Here is a 15,582-nt window from a genome sequence, read left to right as displayed (position 1 = left end):
TGCACAGAGGTGTAAAGGGGTGGGGAGATGTGGGGGGCCCCCTCTGCTCTGGAAGGGACAGAAGTGAAACGGCTCAGGACGGCAAGACCTCAAGGACTTCCTCTCTCCATATGAACCGACCCGGACCCTGAGATCATCTTCTGAGGCCCTCCTTTGTGTGCCTCCTCTTCGAGGGGTCCGGAGGGTGGCAACACAAGAGCAGGGCCTTTTCTGCAGTGGCTCCCCGTCTATGGAATGCTCTCCCCAGGGAAGTTCACTTGGTGCCTTCATTATACACCTTTGGGTGCCAGGCAAAAATGTTAATCAACATCCTATACCCTTTAAAAGGAGGCTTTTGGAGGGTGTATTGGATTATTTTTATTTTTGATGTTATAGATTGTGGTTTTTATTGTGAACTGCCCCGAGACCTCCGGATATAGGGCGGTATGCCAATTCAATAAATGAATGAATGAATGAAGAAGTGTGTGGCAGAGGAAGGAGGAGGTGAGCGCCTGGGGACCTCTTCCCACAGCCATTGACTCCAGGTTTGTTTGCAGAATTAAAGACTGAACCCAGAGACTGGGAGCCAGTTCAGAAGCTTTCGTATTGTGTGTTCGAAATGCATCCCTGTTTCTTTGCTGTAAGTCACTTTGAGCATGATTTTTTGAGTGGAAAAGCGGCATACCAACAAAACGAATGAGAGAGGCAGTGACTAGCTCCCAAACTCACCCAGTGAGCTTCACGGCTGAGTGGAGATTTGAACCCGGGTCTCTCCCAGGTCCCAGTTGAACACCCTAATGGCCATTTGCCACTGTTAGGATATAGTTCCGTTCTACCTTAAAAGGGTACAGGCATAACTGTTGGGTGTCACATGCCTGTTTACTTCCAGCACAGGCTTGCTGGGAACTCCCATTTGTATATAGCTTTTGTGTTCCTGCTGTTTTGCTGGAGACAAAGGGAAGCGGACGTGTTTTCCTCTGTCCCTGAACTATGCTGAATAAAATGCTGTACATTATGCTTACACATTTCTCTGTCTGCTTCTTCTGCTGTGAAAAGATTTACACACTCTGCTGAAAGAGCGTGAATGGGTCTCTAAATGTATCTGAGGCTGAGGCTCGTGTCGCTGATTGATGCTGTTCCAAGGGAGACCAACTGCCGGCCGGTGGCTGGAGCCGGCTGGGGGCCTGCCTGATGCCCCCGTCTTCCCGGCAGTATCCCAACAGCTGCTCGATGGTTGCCCAGTGTGGCAACTGGGTGAGACCGATGTGGTCACGGCACCCAGGCGCCGAGGATTTGCTCTGCCCCGTTTGCCCGCAAGAGGTTTGTTCCCCAAACGGAAGCAAGGAGGGTGTGTTGGTTCCTCGCCTGCTGTCGATACGGAAGTTTCCAGGAAGAGGGCGTCGCTCAGACACTCACCCAGAAAGCCCTTGTCCACCATGGCCTTCATCAGCTCCACGTTGCCCCCTTTGAAGCGCTCACCAAAGGCCTTGCCCAGGTCCTCTGCCACGTGGGTGGCCACGTCAACGCCCACCTCGTCGATCAGCGTGGCAGCTCCGACGGGGAAGCCAAAGCCAGTGGACATGGCGTCCACCTTCTTGGCGTCGTTGCCTTCCTGCGAGGGAGAGAGGTGGGTCAGCGGCGGGTGGAACGCAGGGGGCACTTGGGGAGGCACCTCCGTGGCGGAGGGGTAGGGGAACGACCGGGGAAGGGAGAGAGGAGGGCCAGGAAGGGCCCACCCCATAAGGACAAAAGAGGAGTTTGCAACTGGATCAGGCCAGGGGCCCATCTAGTCCGGGAGCCTATTCCCACAGTGGCCAAACTGACGCCCCAGAGCGAAACCTGTCCTTAACCTTCAACTTCATTGGATGTCTGTGATGTCTAGTCTTGTGATAGAGGGAGATATCATAATAATAAAATAATAATTTATTATTTATACCCCGCCCATCTGGCTGGGTTTCCCCAGCCACTCTGGGCAGCTTCCAACAGAATATTAAAATACAATAACCTATTAAACATTAAAAGCTTCCCTAAACAGGGCTGCCATAAGATGTCTTCTGAATGTCAGGTAGTTGTTTATCGCTTTGACATCTGGTGGGAGGGCGTTCCACAGGGCGGGTGCCACTACCGAGAAGGCCCTCTGCCTGGTTCCCTGTAGCTTGGCTTCTTGCAGGGAGGGAACCGCCAGAAGGCCCTCGGCACTGGACCTCAGTGTCCGGGTTGAATGAAAGATAAACCTTTCTGCATCCACTTTCTCCATGTCAGGCATAATTTTGTCCCGTGAACCGCCCTGAGATCTTGTGATGAGGGGCAGTATGTAAACCTAATAAATAATAATAAAATAACTCCTGTTGTTTCACCTCTCATTTGCCTTTCCTCTCAACTACAAAGTTGGTGGCTGTCCCTGCCTCCTGTGGAAGTGAGTTCCACAGGTTAACTAGCATCGTTTAACCGCTTCATCCAGTGAAGACACCTTACAGGCCCACAGGGCCAAGTGGGGGCTCTCCGGGAGGGGCCTCCTCTACCTGGATTCAGAGCTTCTCGGGGCAATGAAGGCTGGGGGCAGAGGAAAGCAAACACGCCAGCACCAGCGCCAGCAGCTGTGCTGATCCCACCTGCTTGCAAGTCTCGAAGTGCAGAGGCTCCTCCCATCCACCACATCTCCCCAAGAGCACCATTAGGAAGATGCTCCAGAAACCCCACCCTTCGCAACCGACACCCACCTGGAGGACTCGGACGATTTCGGCCAACATGGGCGCAAGACACCTGGTTGTGTAGAAGCCCGGGCCGTCCTGTGGGGGGAAAGCAGGAAGATGAAGCCAGGAAGGGTTGTAGCTCAGGGGTTGTGGGGTCTGCCTTGCAAGGAGAAAGTGCCAGGCCCAGGCCCCAGGTACCCTGCCTGAAACCCCCGATAGCTGCTGCCATCAGTGTAGATGGATGGAGCTAGATGGAGTAATGCTGACAGCCAAGTCTGCCAAGTCTGCCAGGGCAGCAGAGACTCTGCCCACCCGCAGGACACTATTCTTGCTAGATGCAGAACCATCTGCTCCCGACACATGGGGGGGGGGGTAGGGACGGTCAGCTATTGACAGTGGCAATCAATATTAACAATAAAAGAATGATCTTAAACACATTTGTTATTCAGCTTTGTTGCAGGAATTTATTTATAGGTTTGGGGGGCGGTGGTTGCCCCTCCAGCAGATATCATGCACATGCAGCCCACTATCAAAACCAGCGCAATCGCTTTTGTGACTTTTGTGATTTGTCCCCCACAAAACACTTCATCACAGTTTCTTCCTCTGGGCCTCTGCTGCACAATACCAAATGTAAGAATTCACTGATAAATTTATCTAGAAGTTCATATAGACTTGTAAGCTCAGCTACTCAGCAGCCCTCTGCCTGAGGGATAATCCCTGGCATCCTGATACCTGAGTGCCAGACAGGTAGCCATTCCAGAAATAACAAACGCAGATGAAGACAAAAGGGTGGGATTAACTTGGCTGGGAAACAGGGAAATGAAATTATCTCTTTTGTGACACTTGATGGGTGTTTGGTGAAGGGCAAGGGGAACCATGGGGCAGGGTCCAGGATGCTCAGATTCCTGCCACCAGACCTCCCCTTTCATGATGTAACTGTGATGTAACGAGTGGTGTAGTTTGGGGGGGGGGTGTAATATGGGGATTATAGGGATGCGGGTGGCGCTGTGGGTTAAACCACAGAGCCTAGGACTTGCTGATCAGAAGGTTGATGTACAATATATTCTTCAACACATTTCCATTCCTTTCTTAATTTTTGTTTTGATTGCAATCTGATTGATGCTGTCATCTTGGCTAGTTCAATATCTTCGCAAAATTTGATTTGCCACTCTGAGATTGAAGGAGTCTCCTGACTCTTCCCATTTTTGGCCACCAGTATTCTAGTGGCCTTTTCTTCTTGCAAAGATGTCACACAAGGCAGCGGAGGTTTAGGGTCAGAGTCTTCCTTCTCCTAGATGGGCTGCCTTCCCAGGTAATTCCACAAAACAGACAAACTAGATCTGGAAATACCAGTTTTTCAAAGCCTGGTGGTCCTTTACACCTCAAGTGCCCCCCTGCCAACCCCCTGCCTCTTAGCAAGCCCCCTCGGAATTGGAAGGAGACACTACCACCCCCTTCTGGAATCGCTGGTCTAGCCTCTGCCCTTCTTGACCCACCTGGAAACTGTTCCCTGAAAACCGAAACAGAGCTCACCTTCACGACAATGATGACCTTCCCTTGCTTGAGGCCCACGGCGACTGCAGCGGCTGCCGTGTCCGGGGACGTTTTGTCTGTGGTGATGATCTCAAGGAGCTGCATCTTGTCGACGGGGGAAAAGTAGTGCATCCCAATCACCTGGAGGACCAGGACAGGTAAGGTCAGGGCAGGATGGCAAGGCAGTGTGGTATAATAATAATAATAATAATAATAATAATAATAGTTTTATTTATACCACGCCCTCCCCAGCCAAGACTGGGCTCTGCTTGAGGTTAATCTGACTTCCTTAGGGCCCGGGACCTCTAGGGTGTTGCTATTTATGGAACTTAAGGTCCTCCGCGGGGCATACCGGGAGAGGCAGTCCTGTAGGTAAGAGGGTCCTAAGCCATGTAATGGTTGGAGTGCTGGGCTAGGAGATGGGAGTGACCAGGGTTCAGCCATGAAGCTCAGTGGGCGTGACCTTGGGACGATCACTCTCTCTCTGCCTAGCCTACCTCATAGGGTTGTGGTGAGATTAAAATGGGGAGGAGATGAACGTACACCACTTGTAGCTCCTTGGACGAAAGGTGGGATAGAAATGCAATGGATGATGTATGGCATGGCCCGCAGGCCGGATGAGGCCCAATTGCCTTCTTAATCCGGCCCACGGACGGTCCAGGAATCGCCGTGTGGATCGCCAGTGCGTGGTTTTTTTCTCTCTCCCTCCCTCTCCCGGCGGCGGTGGCGCCTCCTCCCTCCCTCCTCCAGGCTTCCCGCCCTGCCTAGAGAAGGAAGGGGGCTGGGCTTTGTTGGTGCTGCTCATTTTCCCACCACCGCCACTCGCAAGACACAGGAGCCGCGGTTGGCTAAGCGCCCTTCTCAAGCGGCCGCCATTTAAAGCAGCCCCTCTTTGGAGCCCTTTCGCACGTTGCTCATCGTCCCGTCTTCTTTTTTTGCAAAATATAGTCCGCCCCCCCCCCACAAGGTCTGGGGGACAGTGGACCGGCCCCATGCTGAAAAAGTTAGAGGACTCCTGATGTATGATGAAGGGATGAATGAATGAATGGATGAAGACAGAAGATGGCAGCCAGATCCAGGACTCACCTTTTCCGGCCTTTTGCTGGCGGAGGCGATCTGATTGATGGGGAGCGCCGATGTGTTGCTGGCGAAGATGCAGTGAGGGGGGACCACCTGGGGGAGATAACGCACAGGTTAGGTTACGATACGATACGATAATCTTTATTGTCATTGTCCCATACAGAACAATGAAATTGAAAAAATCTACACCAGACATTCAAAAGCCAACACGCCTCTGGAAGACGCCCCCGCCCTCTCACGCAAGTGCCCCCCCCCTGCCCAGCCTCCTACTCACCGCCTCCACTTCCTTCACCACTTTGTGTTTGATGCTGATGTCCTCGAAGACGGCCTCGATCACCATGTCCGCCGTCCCAAAATTCTTGTAATCCAACTGCCCCGTCAGGTTGCTGAGGATCATGTCCCTCTCGAACGACGTCAGGCTCTTCTTCTTCACTTTGTCATTCAAGCTGGGAAAGGAGAGGAAGGCATCATCATCATCATCATCATCATCATCATCATAGTTTATTATCTATACCCCACCCATCTGGCTGGGCTTCCCCAGCCAAACAGCTTCCAACAAAATATCAAAATGCAGTAATGCATCAAACATTAAAAGCTTCCCTAAACAGGAGCTTTGAACAAAGGCCTGGCTGGGGAAGGAGCCGGCCAAGTGCTGCGACCCCTCAACATTGCAGGGGGTTGGGCTGGATGACCCCTTGGGGCCCCTTCCACCTCCAGAATTCTATAATTCTTATAATGAAGGCGGCTGGCCTGGTGCCACCCTCCTTCCATGTGTTCACAACTCTAGGCAAAGACTTTCCCATTTCCCCAGGCTCTGATTTTGAGCTCCGCTTTTAGTCTTTCTGCTTGGGGTCAGTTTGTGGGTGTAGCGCCACACACTCCTGTCCCCTCCAAGTGGGGGGATGAGAGAAAGGATGGGGAGAGAAGGGGGAGCCAAGCCGAAGCAAGACCACACCTGAGAGAGGAAAAACAATACGCTAAGCAGCATCCTAATTCTCCCTCCTCTTATTTCACTTCTTAGCTTTGCAGCTGCCAGGATATTTTGTCAGTGGGCGAACGACCTCTGTGAGGGCGCACTGGGACCTCTGCAAGCTCAAGCCAGAATAGATGCCCTCCACGCATCGGAGCTGACCCACCCGCCCCTTTGCAGGAGGGGGCAAACACAGCAAATACCGTTTGTGGAGTAGACGGGAACAATATTAAATAATATAAAACTGCGCGAAAAAAACGACAGTATAAACAGTACAATGAGAATGATTGGAAGACCCGTTTTGTTAGAAGCCTTTTTTATTTAAGTGTTTGATTAAGTATTAATTAGGAAGATTAATTTTTTTTATGTACGTAAATTTGTTTTTTCCTCTTTCTTTTTTCTGTATTTTCTTCTTTTCTTTAATTTTTTTTTTGTAGTATGAGATTGTAAATTCTTTGTTTAAGTGTGTAATTTAAATTAATAAAGATTATTTTTTAAAAAACAAAAACCAGCCCCTCTTTTGTGGGGAGCAAGGAGAGCCCAATCTGGGAGGGAGGGAAGGAAGGAAGGAAGGAAGGAAGGAAGGAAGGAAGGAAGGAAGGAAGGAGCGAGCTGCACACGGGGCAAGTTCTTAAAGCCCAAAGCATAAATGAGCAGCTTTCCCTAGCCTGGAACTCTCCTGCCCCTCCCCACAGCGGTACATTTTAGACATGGAGAACCACTGAACTGTCCTCAGCAACGAGGGAGATGTATTCTGCACATGCTCAGGGGCACCCCACCACTTCTAGGCCCCTGCTCAGGCTCAGATTTCAACCCCGCCTGGACCCACAGGCACCACGCAGCGCAGGGCTGCCAATGAGCCTACCCTTTGTAGACCTGCTGCTGTCCTCTGCTCAAGCCCTCCAGGGCCGTGTCCTTCAGAATGGTCTTCATCCCCTTGTCCACGGAGACCTGGGCGATTCCAGCGCCCATCAGGCCTGCCCCCAGGATGGCAAGGTTCCTGCCGAGAGAAGGAAGGGGTGTTTTTCGGGGGGGGGGAATAAAGAGCGACCAACCACTGAACCCGAGTCTCTCCCCCGTCCTGCAGAGGCAAATGGGTTGCCACAGATCTACCCCACCTGTAGCTAGACTTACTGGACGGGTTGCTTCGGCTGCCCAAACTTGTTCTTCTTGCACTGAACCTGACCGTGGTACAGCCCGATCAGCGCCCTGGACTCAGAAGTCATCCCGAGCTCCCCGAAATTCTGCAGGGGAAGGGAGAAGAGAAGGCTGCGATCAGAGGGCCTGCCCACCTCTGCATCAGGCCCCAGGGACAGCAACGAGGGGGAAACGGACAGGCCCACCGAGGCATCGGCAACAGCGGAGGCCAGAGGGCAACAACGGCTGGGAAAGCCAAGGACTCAGGAGAAGGACCAGGGATGCAGGACAACCCTGTCTCCAGTGGGATGTTGACATTAAAGACCCAGGGCGGGAGCTCAAAAGAAGAGGCCTCTCTGTATGTCCCCAAGCTATCTGGAAATCTGCAAACACAGATTTCCAGACCATATAACACCGGTCTTGAAAGACCTACACTGGCTCCCAGTACATTTCTGAGCACAATTCAAAATGTTGGTGCTGACCTTTAAAGCCCTAAACGGCCTCGGTCCAGTATACCTGAAGGAGCGTCTCCACGTCCATCATTCAGCCCAGACACTGAGGTCCAGCGCCGAGGGCTTTCTGGCGGTTCCCTCATTGCGAGAAGCAAAGCTACAGGGAACCAGGCAGAGGGCCTTCTCGGTAGTGGCGCCCTCCCTGTGGAACGCCCTCCCGCCAGATGTCAAAGTGAAGAACAACTACCAAACTTTTAGAAGACATCTGAAGGCAGCCCTGTTTAGGGAAGCTTTTAATGTTTAATAGGTTAATGTATTTTAGTGTTCTGTTGTAAGCCGCCCAGAGTGGCTGGGGAAACCTAGCCGGGATATAAATAATAAATTATTACTATTATTATGTGAACACAGGCTTCATCGATACAGCAAATTTTGCAAGTGTACACAACGTGCACAATTCATCATAAGCTGCTTTCGCACCCCCAGGTCCCTCACGAAAAGGAACTGAGCAGCCAGGGCGTACGAATAAAGAAAGGTGGCTTTGTGGGTCCAACCCTGCGTCTCCCAAGACAAACTAAACAGGGGAAAGTAAAGTGACAAGTGGATGAACGGTGGGGAAGCCAGGAAGTGGCAAGAGGTGACTGCAAACCTCCCACATCAGCCACCCAGAACGAGAACAACAGCGGAGGAAATGGAGAACTGACAAGGTGGATGGGAAGGGAGACTGGAAAAAACACAGGGTGCCTTTCCCCCATAACGTTACCTTTCCGTATCTGGAGGCCATCGGCCCAGGAGGAACGTCTGTCCAGCATAAGTCAAGTGGTCAAGAGAAGCCAGCCGCAAATTAGGACCCCCAAAGAACAGGAGGCTACAAAGTCTGTGTGGGTCTGTGTAAGAGGGTGCCAGCCCAATGTCTGCCCGTGGCAAACTGTACTTGGCCCGGCAGAGGCGGGCCCAATCCCCACTGTTATTATTCTTTTCAGCCCAGGAGCTTCTAAGCAGCGATGAGAACAGCTCACTGAAGTGCAGGGCAAAGCGACCAAGGCCAACAGCTTCTGCATTCAAGCCAAGGGGTGGCCGAGGATGCCAGACACAATTTGCTACAGGGGCCAGACATTGCGGGCAAAGCCTATTCCACCAGCTTTGCTCCACGTCTTCTCTGGGACTGTTCAAAGAAGTGCCGTTTAAAAGACTGGTTCTGGCATTCCCCTTAATGTTTTCATGGGGAGCAATCTGCTGCCTTTATGGCAGCAAAATGAATGCATATTAGCACATTCCACTCACACCTGGGACGCGGGTGGCGCTGTGGTCTAAACCACAGAACCTAGGACTTGCCGATCAGAAGGTTGGCAGTTTGAATCCCAGTGACGGGGCAAGGTCGGCGGTTTGAATCCCCGCCACGGGGTGAGCTCCTGTTGCTCGGCCCCTGCTCCTGCCAACCTAGCAGTTCGAAAGCACATCAGAGTGCAAGTAGATAAATAGGTACAGTGGTGCCCCGCAAGACGAACGCCTCGCAAGACGGAAAACCCGCTAGACGAAAGGGTTTTCCATTTTGGAGGCGCTTCGCAAAATGAATTTCCCTATGGGCTTGCTTCGCAAGACGAAAATGTCTTGCGAGTTCCTGCGGGGTTTTTTCCCTCCCCCCCCCTTTTCCTAAGCCGCTAAGCCGCTTATCAGCTGATCCGCTAATAAGCCGCTTATCAGCTGATCCGCTAAAAGCCACTAAACCGCTAATAGCGCTAATCCGCTAAGCTGTCAATGGGCTTGCTTCGCAAGACGAAAAAACTGCTATACGAAGAGCCTCACGGAACGGATTAATTTCGTCTTACGAGGCACCACTGTACCGCTCCAGCGGGAAGGTAAACGGCGTTTCCGTGCGCTGCTCTGGTTTGCCAGAAGCGGCTTAGTCAGGCTGGCCACATGACCCGGAAGCTGTACGCCGGCTCCCTCAGCCAATAAAGCGAGATGAGCGCTGCAACCCCAGAGTCAGCCACGACTGGACCTAATGGTCAAGGGTCCCTTTACTTTTACTCACACCTGACCGAATATATGTGCAGCAGCAGGAAATAATTAAACAATTCAATTCAAGCACGAAATAGTGGGAGAGAGACCCTCTCATGAAGAGGCCCCCCCCCAGCCCAAAGAGGGTGTCAGTGAGGGCAGAAGAAACCTCGAAGAGACCTGATGCGCAGAAGCGCTTTGTTTCGGCTGCTCAGCCTCCCTGCCTAAGAGCCAATGCAGGGCACCAGCTGCTTTTCCACACATCCCTCCAGCTTCAACTGTAGTTGCAGATATTATGGGATATGGTATTTTTGGTACGGGTGGCAGAGAGAAGGGCAGAGAGGGCGTTTGAGGGGGCTTTAGAATGAGGTTACCAGACGTCCCCTTTTCCCGGGAACAGTCCCCAGATTTACAAATTAGTCCCCTGACAAAATCCATCTATTCAGTAGGAAGTTGAAAAGTGTCCCCGGATTCATTGGAAAAAATCTGGCAACCTTAGTTTAGAAGGCGTCCCCAATTTACACAATTCTGCTTATGTGCATAGGAGCCTGGAACCTAACCCCACATAAGTGGGTAGTCACCTGGACTTTTGTAGTGTTAAGGTTTTGTTTTGTTTTTATTGTATTGCATTTCCATTGGTCAGCTTGCATTTGCATTTGTGCTGTTTGGGGTGTCTTTTTCGGCTGAAAGGTGGCATATAAATAAACTGTAAGGAAACGTAACAATTCTCTGCTCCCCTCCAGCAGCAGCTGCTTCCCTTAAAAGGTAAAGGTAAAGGGACCTCTGACCGTTAGGTCCAGTCACGGACGGCTCTGGGGTTGCGGCACTCATCTCGCTTTATTGGCCGAGGGAGCCGGCATACAGCTTCCGGGTCATGTGGCCAGCAGGACTAAGCCGCTTCTGGTGAACCAGAGCAGTGCACGGAAATGCCGTTTACCTTCCCGCCGGAGCAGTACCTATTTATCTACTTGCACTTTGACGTGCTTTCGAACTGCTAGGTTTGCAGGAGCAGGGACTGAGCAACGGGAGCTCACCCCGTCGCAGGGATTCAAACCGCCGACCTTCTGATCGGCAAGTCCTAGGCTCTGTGCTTTAACCCACAGCGCCACCCGCGCCCCATGCTTCCCTTAAGTCACTCCAAATGGGAGCTTAAGTGAGTTATTTAGCTACTGCAGCCCTAGATGCTGCCGTCATCTCCCCCACTCCCAGGCCACAGGAGCATTCCTGGGCTCCCTTTCTTTCCTCTTCCTACACACCCTGCCCCTCCTTGACCCATCACAGTGGCCTTGCATGCCCAGCCTGCTCTTGCCCTTCCCAGTCTTCCCAAGCCTCCTCCTTCTCCCGGCCCCACCCTCTTCTACAAGCCCCCCAGCAAAAAACATGGGACTTTGGTGTGACATTTGGCACCAAGACAATGCTGTGGACTCACTGGAAACCTGAACAGGGCCTCTGAGCACCCAGATCTTGTGATCAGACACCATGTGAACAGTTAAGGCCTTTGCTGTGATTCGAACGGGATGCCTCTTGCTGAGAAGCTCTTGCAACCGTGAGGTGGGCTTCCCCCTGGTGAAGTCCTAAGGGAGGGTTGCTAAGGGGGGAATCAAGTCTTTTTCTCAGCCTCCACCCCACCCCACCACGAGAAAACTGAGCCAGGCAGATCAGGACTTCATGCAAAGGTTTGTCGTTTGTGGTTTACCGTATTTTCCGCTCCATAAGAAGCACTTTTCCCCTCCTAAAAAGTAAGGGGAAATGTGTGTGCGTCTTATGGAGCGAATGCAGGCGGGAGGCTCTGCTCAGCGCTCCCTTGAAAGAACCGCACACACGCTCCGTGTGCTCTTTAAAGGGAGCGCAGCTCTTGGGGGAGCCTTCATCCTGTTGGATGTGTGTGCAGCTCTTGGGGGCTTTTCCCCGAGGAGGGAGGAGGGCAGCCCGCCAGTCCCTTCTCCCTCCTCGGGGAAAAGCCTGCAAGCGCCGCACACACGCTCCACGCGGCTAGTGAAAGGGAGCGCTGAGCATAACCTGGGATGCCTACAGGCTCTGCTCAGCGCTCCCTTTAAAGAATATTTTTTCTCTTTCATTCCCCCTCTAAAAACTAGGTGCGTCTTATGGAGCGAAAAATACGGTGACTTGTTTGAGGCATTCGGAGGTGATTATTTCGTACAGATTGCTGGCGAGGGCGGGGGGACCTTCTTATCTAACACTACATCTCTCAACGGAGTCCGTCAGTCCGTCTCCCTTTAAGCACAGACTACGAAGTTCAATGTCCAAAGTGACAGGCAATAAAAGGCTTACCTGGGATTCTGCAAGGTAGCCAGCTTCGTTTCCTTGTTCCAAGCCTGTCTTCACAACCTAAAGTAAAGAGGAACAACATCTTGGGTTATTTGAAACATTTCTATACCGCCCTTCAGTTTGAAACACCCAGGGTGGTTTAACATTTATTTATTTCCTACAATGTATGCTCTGCTTGATTGCAAAACAAACAAGCCTCAAAGCGGCTTACAAAAAAAAAAAAAAAAAAAAGACAAAGCAACAAAATTATCAGTAAGAACAACAACTTTAAACTTTCAAAAAGATAAAATAACAACAGACTCAAAGAAGATTAAAAACTCACATGAGTTTTAAAAATATCTCGGTAAAGGTAAAGGTACCCCTGTCCGTACGGGCCAGTCATGTCCGACTCTAGGGTTGTGCGCCCATCTCACTCTAGAGGCCAGGGGCCAGCGCTGTCCAGAGACACTTCCGGGTCACGTGGCCAGCGTGATGAAGCTGCTCTGGCGAGCCAGCACCAGCGCAGCACACAGAAACGCCGTTTACCTTCCCACTATAAAGCGGTACCTATTTATCTACTTGCACTTAGGGCTTTTCAAACTGCTAGGTGGGCAGGAGCTGGGACCGAAGGACGGGAGCTCACCCCGCCGCGGGGATTCGAACCACTGACCATATGATCGGCAAGTCCTAGGCACTGAGGTTTTACCCACAGCGCCACCCGCGTCCCTTAAATATCTCGGTAGGCTTGTCTAAACAAGACTGTTTTTAGCAGGCACCGAAAGGAGTACAGTGAAGGCGTCTGCCTGGTATCAAGAGGCAGGGAGTTCCAAAGGGTAGGAGTGGCTTGAGTGGGGCTATCTGCGGTAAGGCGATCTTGATGGTTTACAAGTGAAGATTAAAAACAGCAGGAAAGGAACGGCGAAAGGCAGTGAAAGGAAGGTGGGGAGGCGAGTGGGTGGATGCCTAGGGGCAGGAATGCACCAGAGACCCTTTCAGCCAGTGCCAACGAGGCACCCACATACGCTGGCAGGCCTCCCCCTTCAGCTGGTGCTGATGAAGACAGACCCCGCAGCCCAGCCCTCGCTGATCCCTTCCTGCCTGCGCTTCAGGATAGTGGGAATCACGATAAAAAATCACGATGAAAGCTGGCAGGAGGACCGGCTGCCTATATGGCCAGACTTCTTAAATGCCACAGGAATCAAACGGAATAGTATTAGACAAATGGAAACTCTGAGGCAGGGATGGTGGAGTCTGTGGGGGCACCATAGCACTCTGCAATACCAGCTGCTGGTATCCTGCCTCATAGAATTGCTGAGTTGGAAGAGACCCCAAGTTAATTCAATCCCCTGCCAACTGTGCCGGCAGAGGACAGCCATCCTGGCTACTGGCCATCCAATTTGGGTGGGTCCAAGGTCAACTCGTCCAAACCCACCTAAAGACAGGCAGAACTAGAGATGCCAGTGTTTTGCCACACGCAGGGCAGAAACCAAGTGTGCTCACTGTTAGGGTATAGTTCCGTTCCATCTTAAAAGGAGCAGGCATGACTGCTGTGTGTCACACGCCTGTTTACTTCCAGCGCAAACTTGATGGGAACTTCTGTTTGTATATTGCTTTTGTTTTCCTGCTGTTTTGCTGGACACAAAGGGAAGCAGACATGTTTTTTCCTTTGTTCCTAAACTATGCTGAATAAATGCTGTAAATACGCTTACACATGTCTCTGTCCGCTGATTGATGCTGTTCCGGGAACCGGAGATCACCGAGGTGCTGGCCAGTGGCTGGAGCCAGCTGGGGGCCTACCAAATGCCCCCGTCTCCCCAGCAGCATCCCAACACTCACACCCTGGCACAGACGTCCCCCTGCCCTCCCTCATGCGCACAGATGGCCCTCACCTTGATGATCTTAAGGGGAGCCGGGTAGAGGCCTTTCGTTTGCTTCCGCACTTTGCCCTCCACCGTTTTGTAGACTTGCTGCCGCACGAAGCCAATGCCCATGGCATAGTCCATCATCTCTGCAAGGCAACGCAAAGCAGGTTCAAGGGAGGAAACGGCCCAGGGGGCTGACCCCAGGGAGGCCAAGGGCCAGGCCAGCTTGCCCCCGGAGCCAGGCCAGGCCAGGCCACTCACTCTGCATCAGCCCCTTGTTCCTTTTCTGCGAAATCGTCTTCTTGGCGAGGCCTCGGGCAAAGGTGATAGCCACTTCCTCCAGGTACTCCAGCGTCCGCTCCTCGGGGCTCTTGATCCCTGGCCCTGCGAAGGCAGAGGTGCTGTTTTAGCAGGAAGTGAAGGTGCATTCAAAGGAGACAGACTTTCTAAGGGAAGAATCATGCACCCAGCTCTCTCACTGCAGCCTTTGGTCGACTGTTTAAGGCAGCCGCAGATGTTCCTAGACTGCGACAGCTTGACCACATGGCTGAATTGCTGCAGTGGTTGGCCCAGAGGCTGCAGCCGGGGCAGAATGTGGCAGCGAGATTGCTTGCGGAAGCGGCTGCGAGATATGTTTTCCCCCTCCAGCCTCAGGGGCTTTTGTCCCTGCAGGTGTTGCTGCCCTAAAAGTCCCGTCAGCATCCCTGGCCGCTGGCTGTATTTGCTGGGACTGACGGGAGTTGCAGCTCAGCGATGGTTCCCTGCCCCTGCCTTGCGGCCTGCAACGTCACAGACCACACCTAGCCAGGTGCAAGGCCACGGGGCAGGTGTGTGCACCTAGAAGCGTCTCCAGCTAACCTAGAGGATCCACCAGCTGGTCCACCAGCCCCATCTTCTTCGCTCTGTCAGCGCGGATGTTTCTTCCGGTCAGCATCATGTCAAAGGCAGCAGGGAGCCCCACCTGAAATGCAGAAGGAAAAGGGTTTTACATGCCAGAAGAGCAGGGATGCTGGAAAAGCAGACTCCCTCCCTCTCTGGGGTGGGGTCTTCACCCACTCACCATCTTGGGCAGCCTCTGGGTGCCTCCTGCCCCCGGCAGCAGCCCCAGCAGCACCTCTGGGGTTCCCAGAACAGTCTTCTTGTCCTTGGTTGCTATTCTGTACTGGCAAGCAATGGCAACCTGAAAAAGGAACACAGGGAGCTTCCTGAATGCACAGTCAGGCGGTTGCGTTCATCTGGCTTAGAATGGTCAAGGGGTCTCCAGAGGTTCGGACAGGACCGGCCATTCCCAGCCCTCCATGGAAGAAGAGAAGAAGAGTTTGGATTTGATATCCCGCTTTATCATTACCTGAAGGAGTCTCAAAGTGGCTAACAATCTCCTTTCCCTTCCTCCCCCACAACAAACACTCTGTGAGGTGAGTGGGGCTGAGAGACTTCAGAGAAGTGTGACTGGCCCAAGGTCACCCAGCAGCTGCAGGTGGAGGAGCGGAGACGCGAACCCGGTTCCCCAGATTACTTGACTACCGCTCTTAACCACTACACCACACTGGAGATGCTGGGGACTGAGACCGGGGCCTTTTGCACACAGAGCAGCTGGTCTGGAGGCGAGC

The 15,582-nt window shown here is 52.4% G+C and overlaps 1 protein-coding gene across 1 annotated transcript in view; it reads right to left on the bottom strand.

The window, feature by feature from the left end:
* Positions 1-15,582, bottom strand: part of HADHA (hydroxyacyl-CoA dehydrogenase trifunctional multienzyme complex subunit alpha) — a 33,895-nt gene that overhangs the window by 6,028 nt on the left and 12,285 nt on the right. Inside the window, exons 6-17 of the mRNA XM_081854655.1 lie at positions 15,033-15,152; positions 14,831-14,933; positions 14,234-14,356; positions 14,000-14,118; positions 12,135-12,191; positions 7,390-7,499; positions 7,121-7,255; positions 5,560-5,731; positions 5,292-5,378; positions 4,206-4,346; positions 2,700-2,768; positions 1,396-1,591 (exon numbers count right to left, since the gene is read on the bottom strand). Of these exons, the coding sequence (XP_081710781.1) occupies positions 1,396-1,591; positions 2,700-2,768; positions 4,206-4,346; positions 5,292-5,378; positions 5,560-5,731; positions 7,121-7,255; positions 7,390-7,499; positions 12,135-12,191; positions 14,000-14,118; positions 14,234-14,356; positions 14,831-14,933; positions 15,033-15,152 (1,432 nt within the window). The remainder of the gene's footprint in view (positions 1-1,395; positions 1,592-2,699; positions 2,769-4,205; positions 4,347-5,291; positions 5,379-5,559; positions 5,732-7,120; positions 7,256-7,389; positions 7,500-12,134; positions 12,192-13,999; positions 14,119-14,233; positions 14,357-14,830; positions 14,934-15,032; positions 15,153-15,582) is intronic.

Source organism: Podarcis erhardii (genome assembly GCF_964252035.2).
Source record: "Podarcis erhardii genome assembly, chromosome: 3".
Lineage (NCBI taxonomy): Eukaryota > Metazoa > Chordata > Lepidosauria > Squamata > Lacertidae > Podarcis > Podarcis erhardii.
The sequence above is the reverse complement of the archived record's forward strand: the minus strand, read 5'-3'. Positions and strand labels throughout refer to the sequence as shown.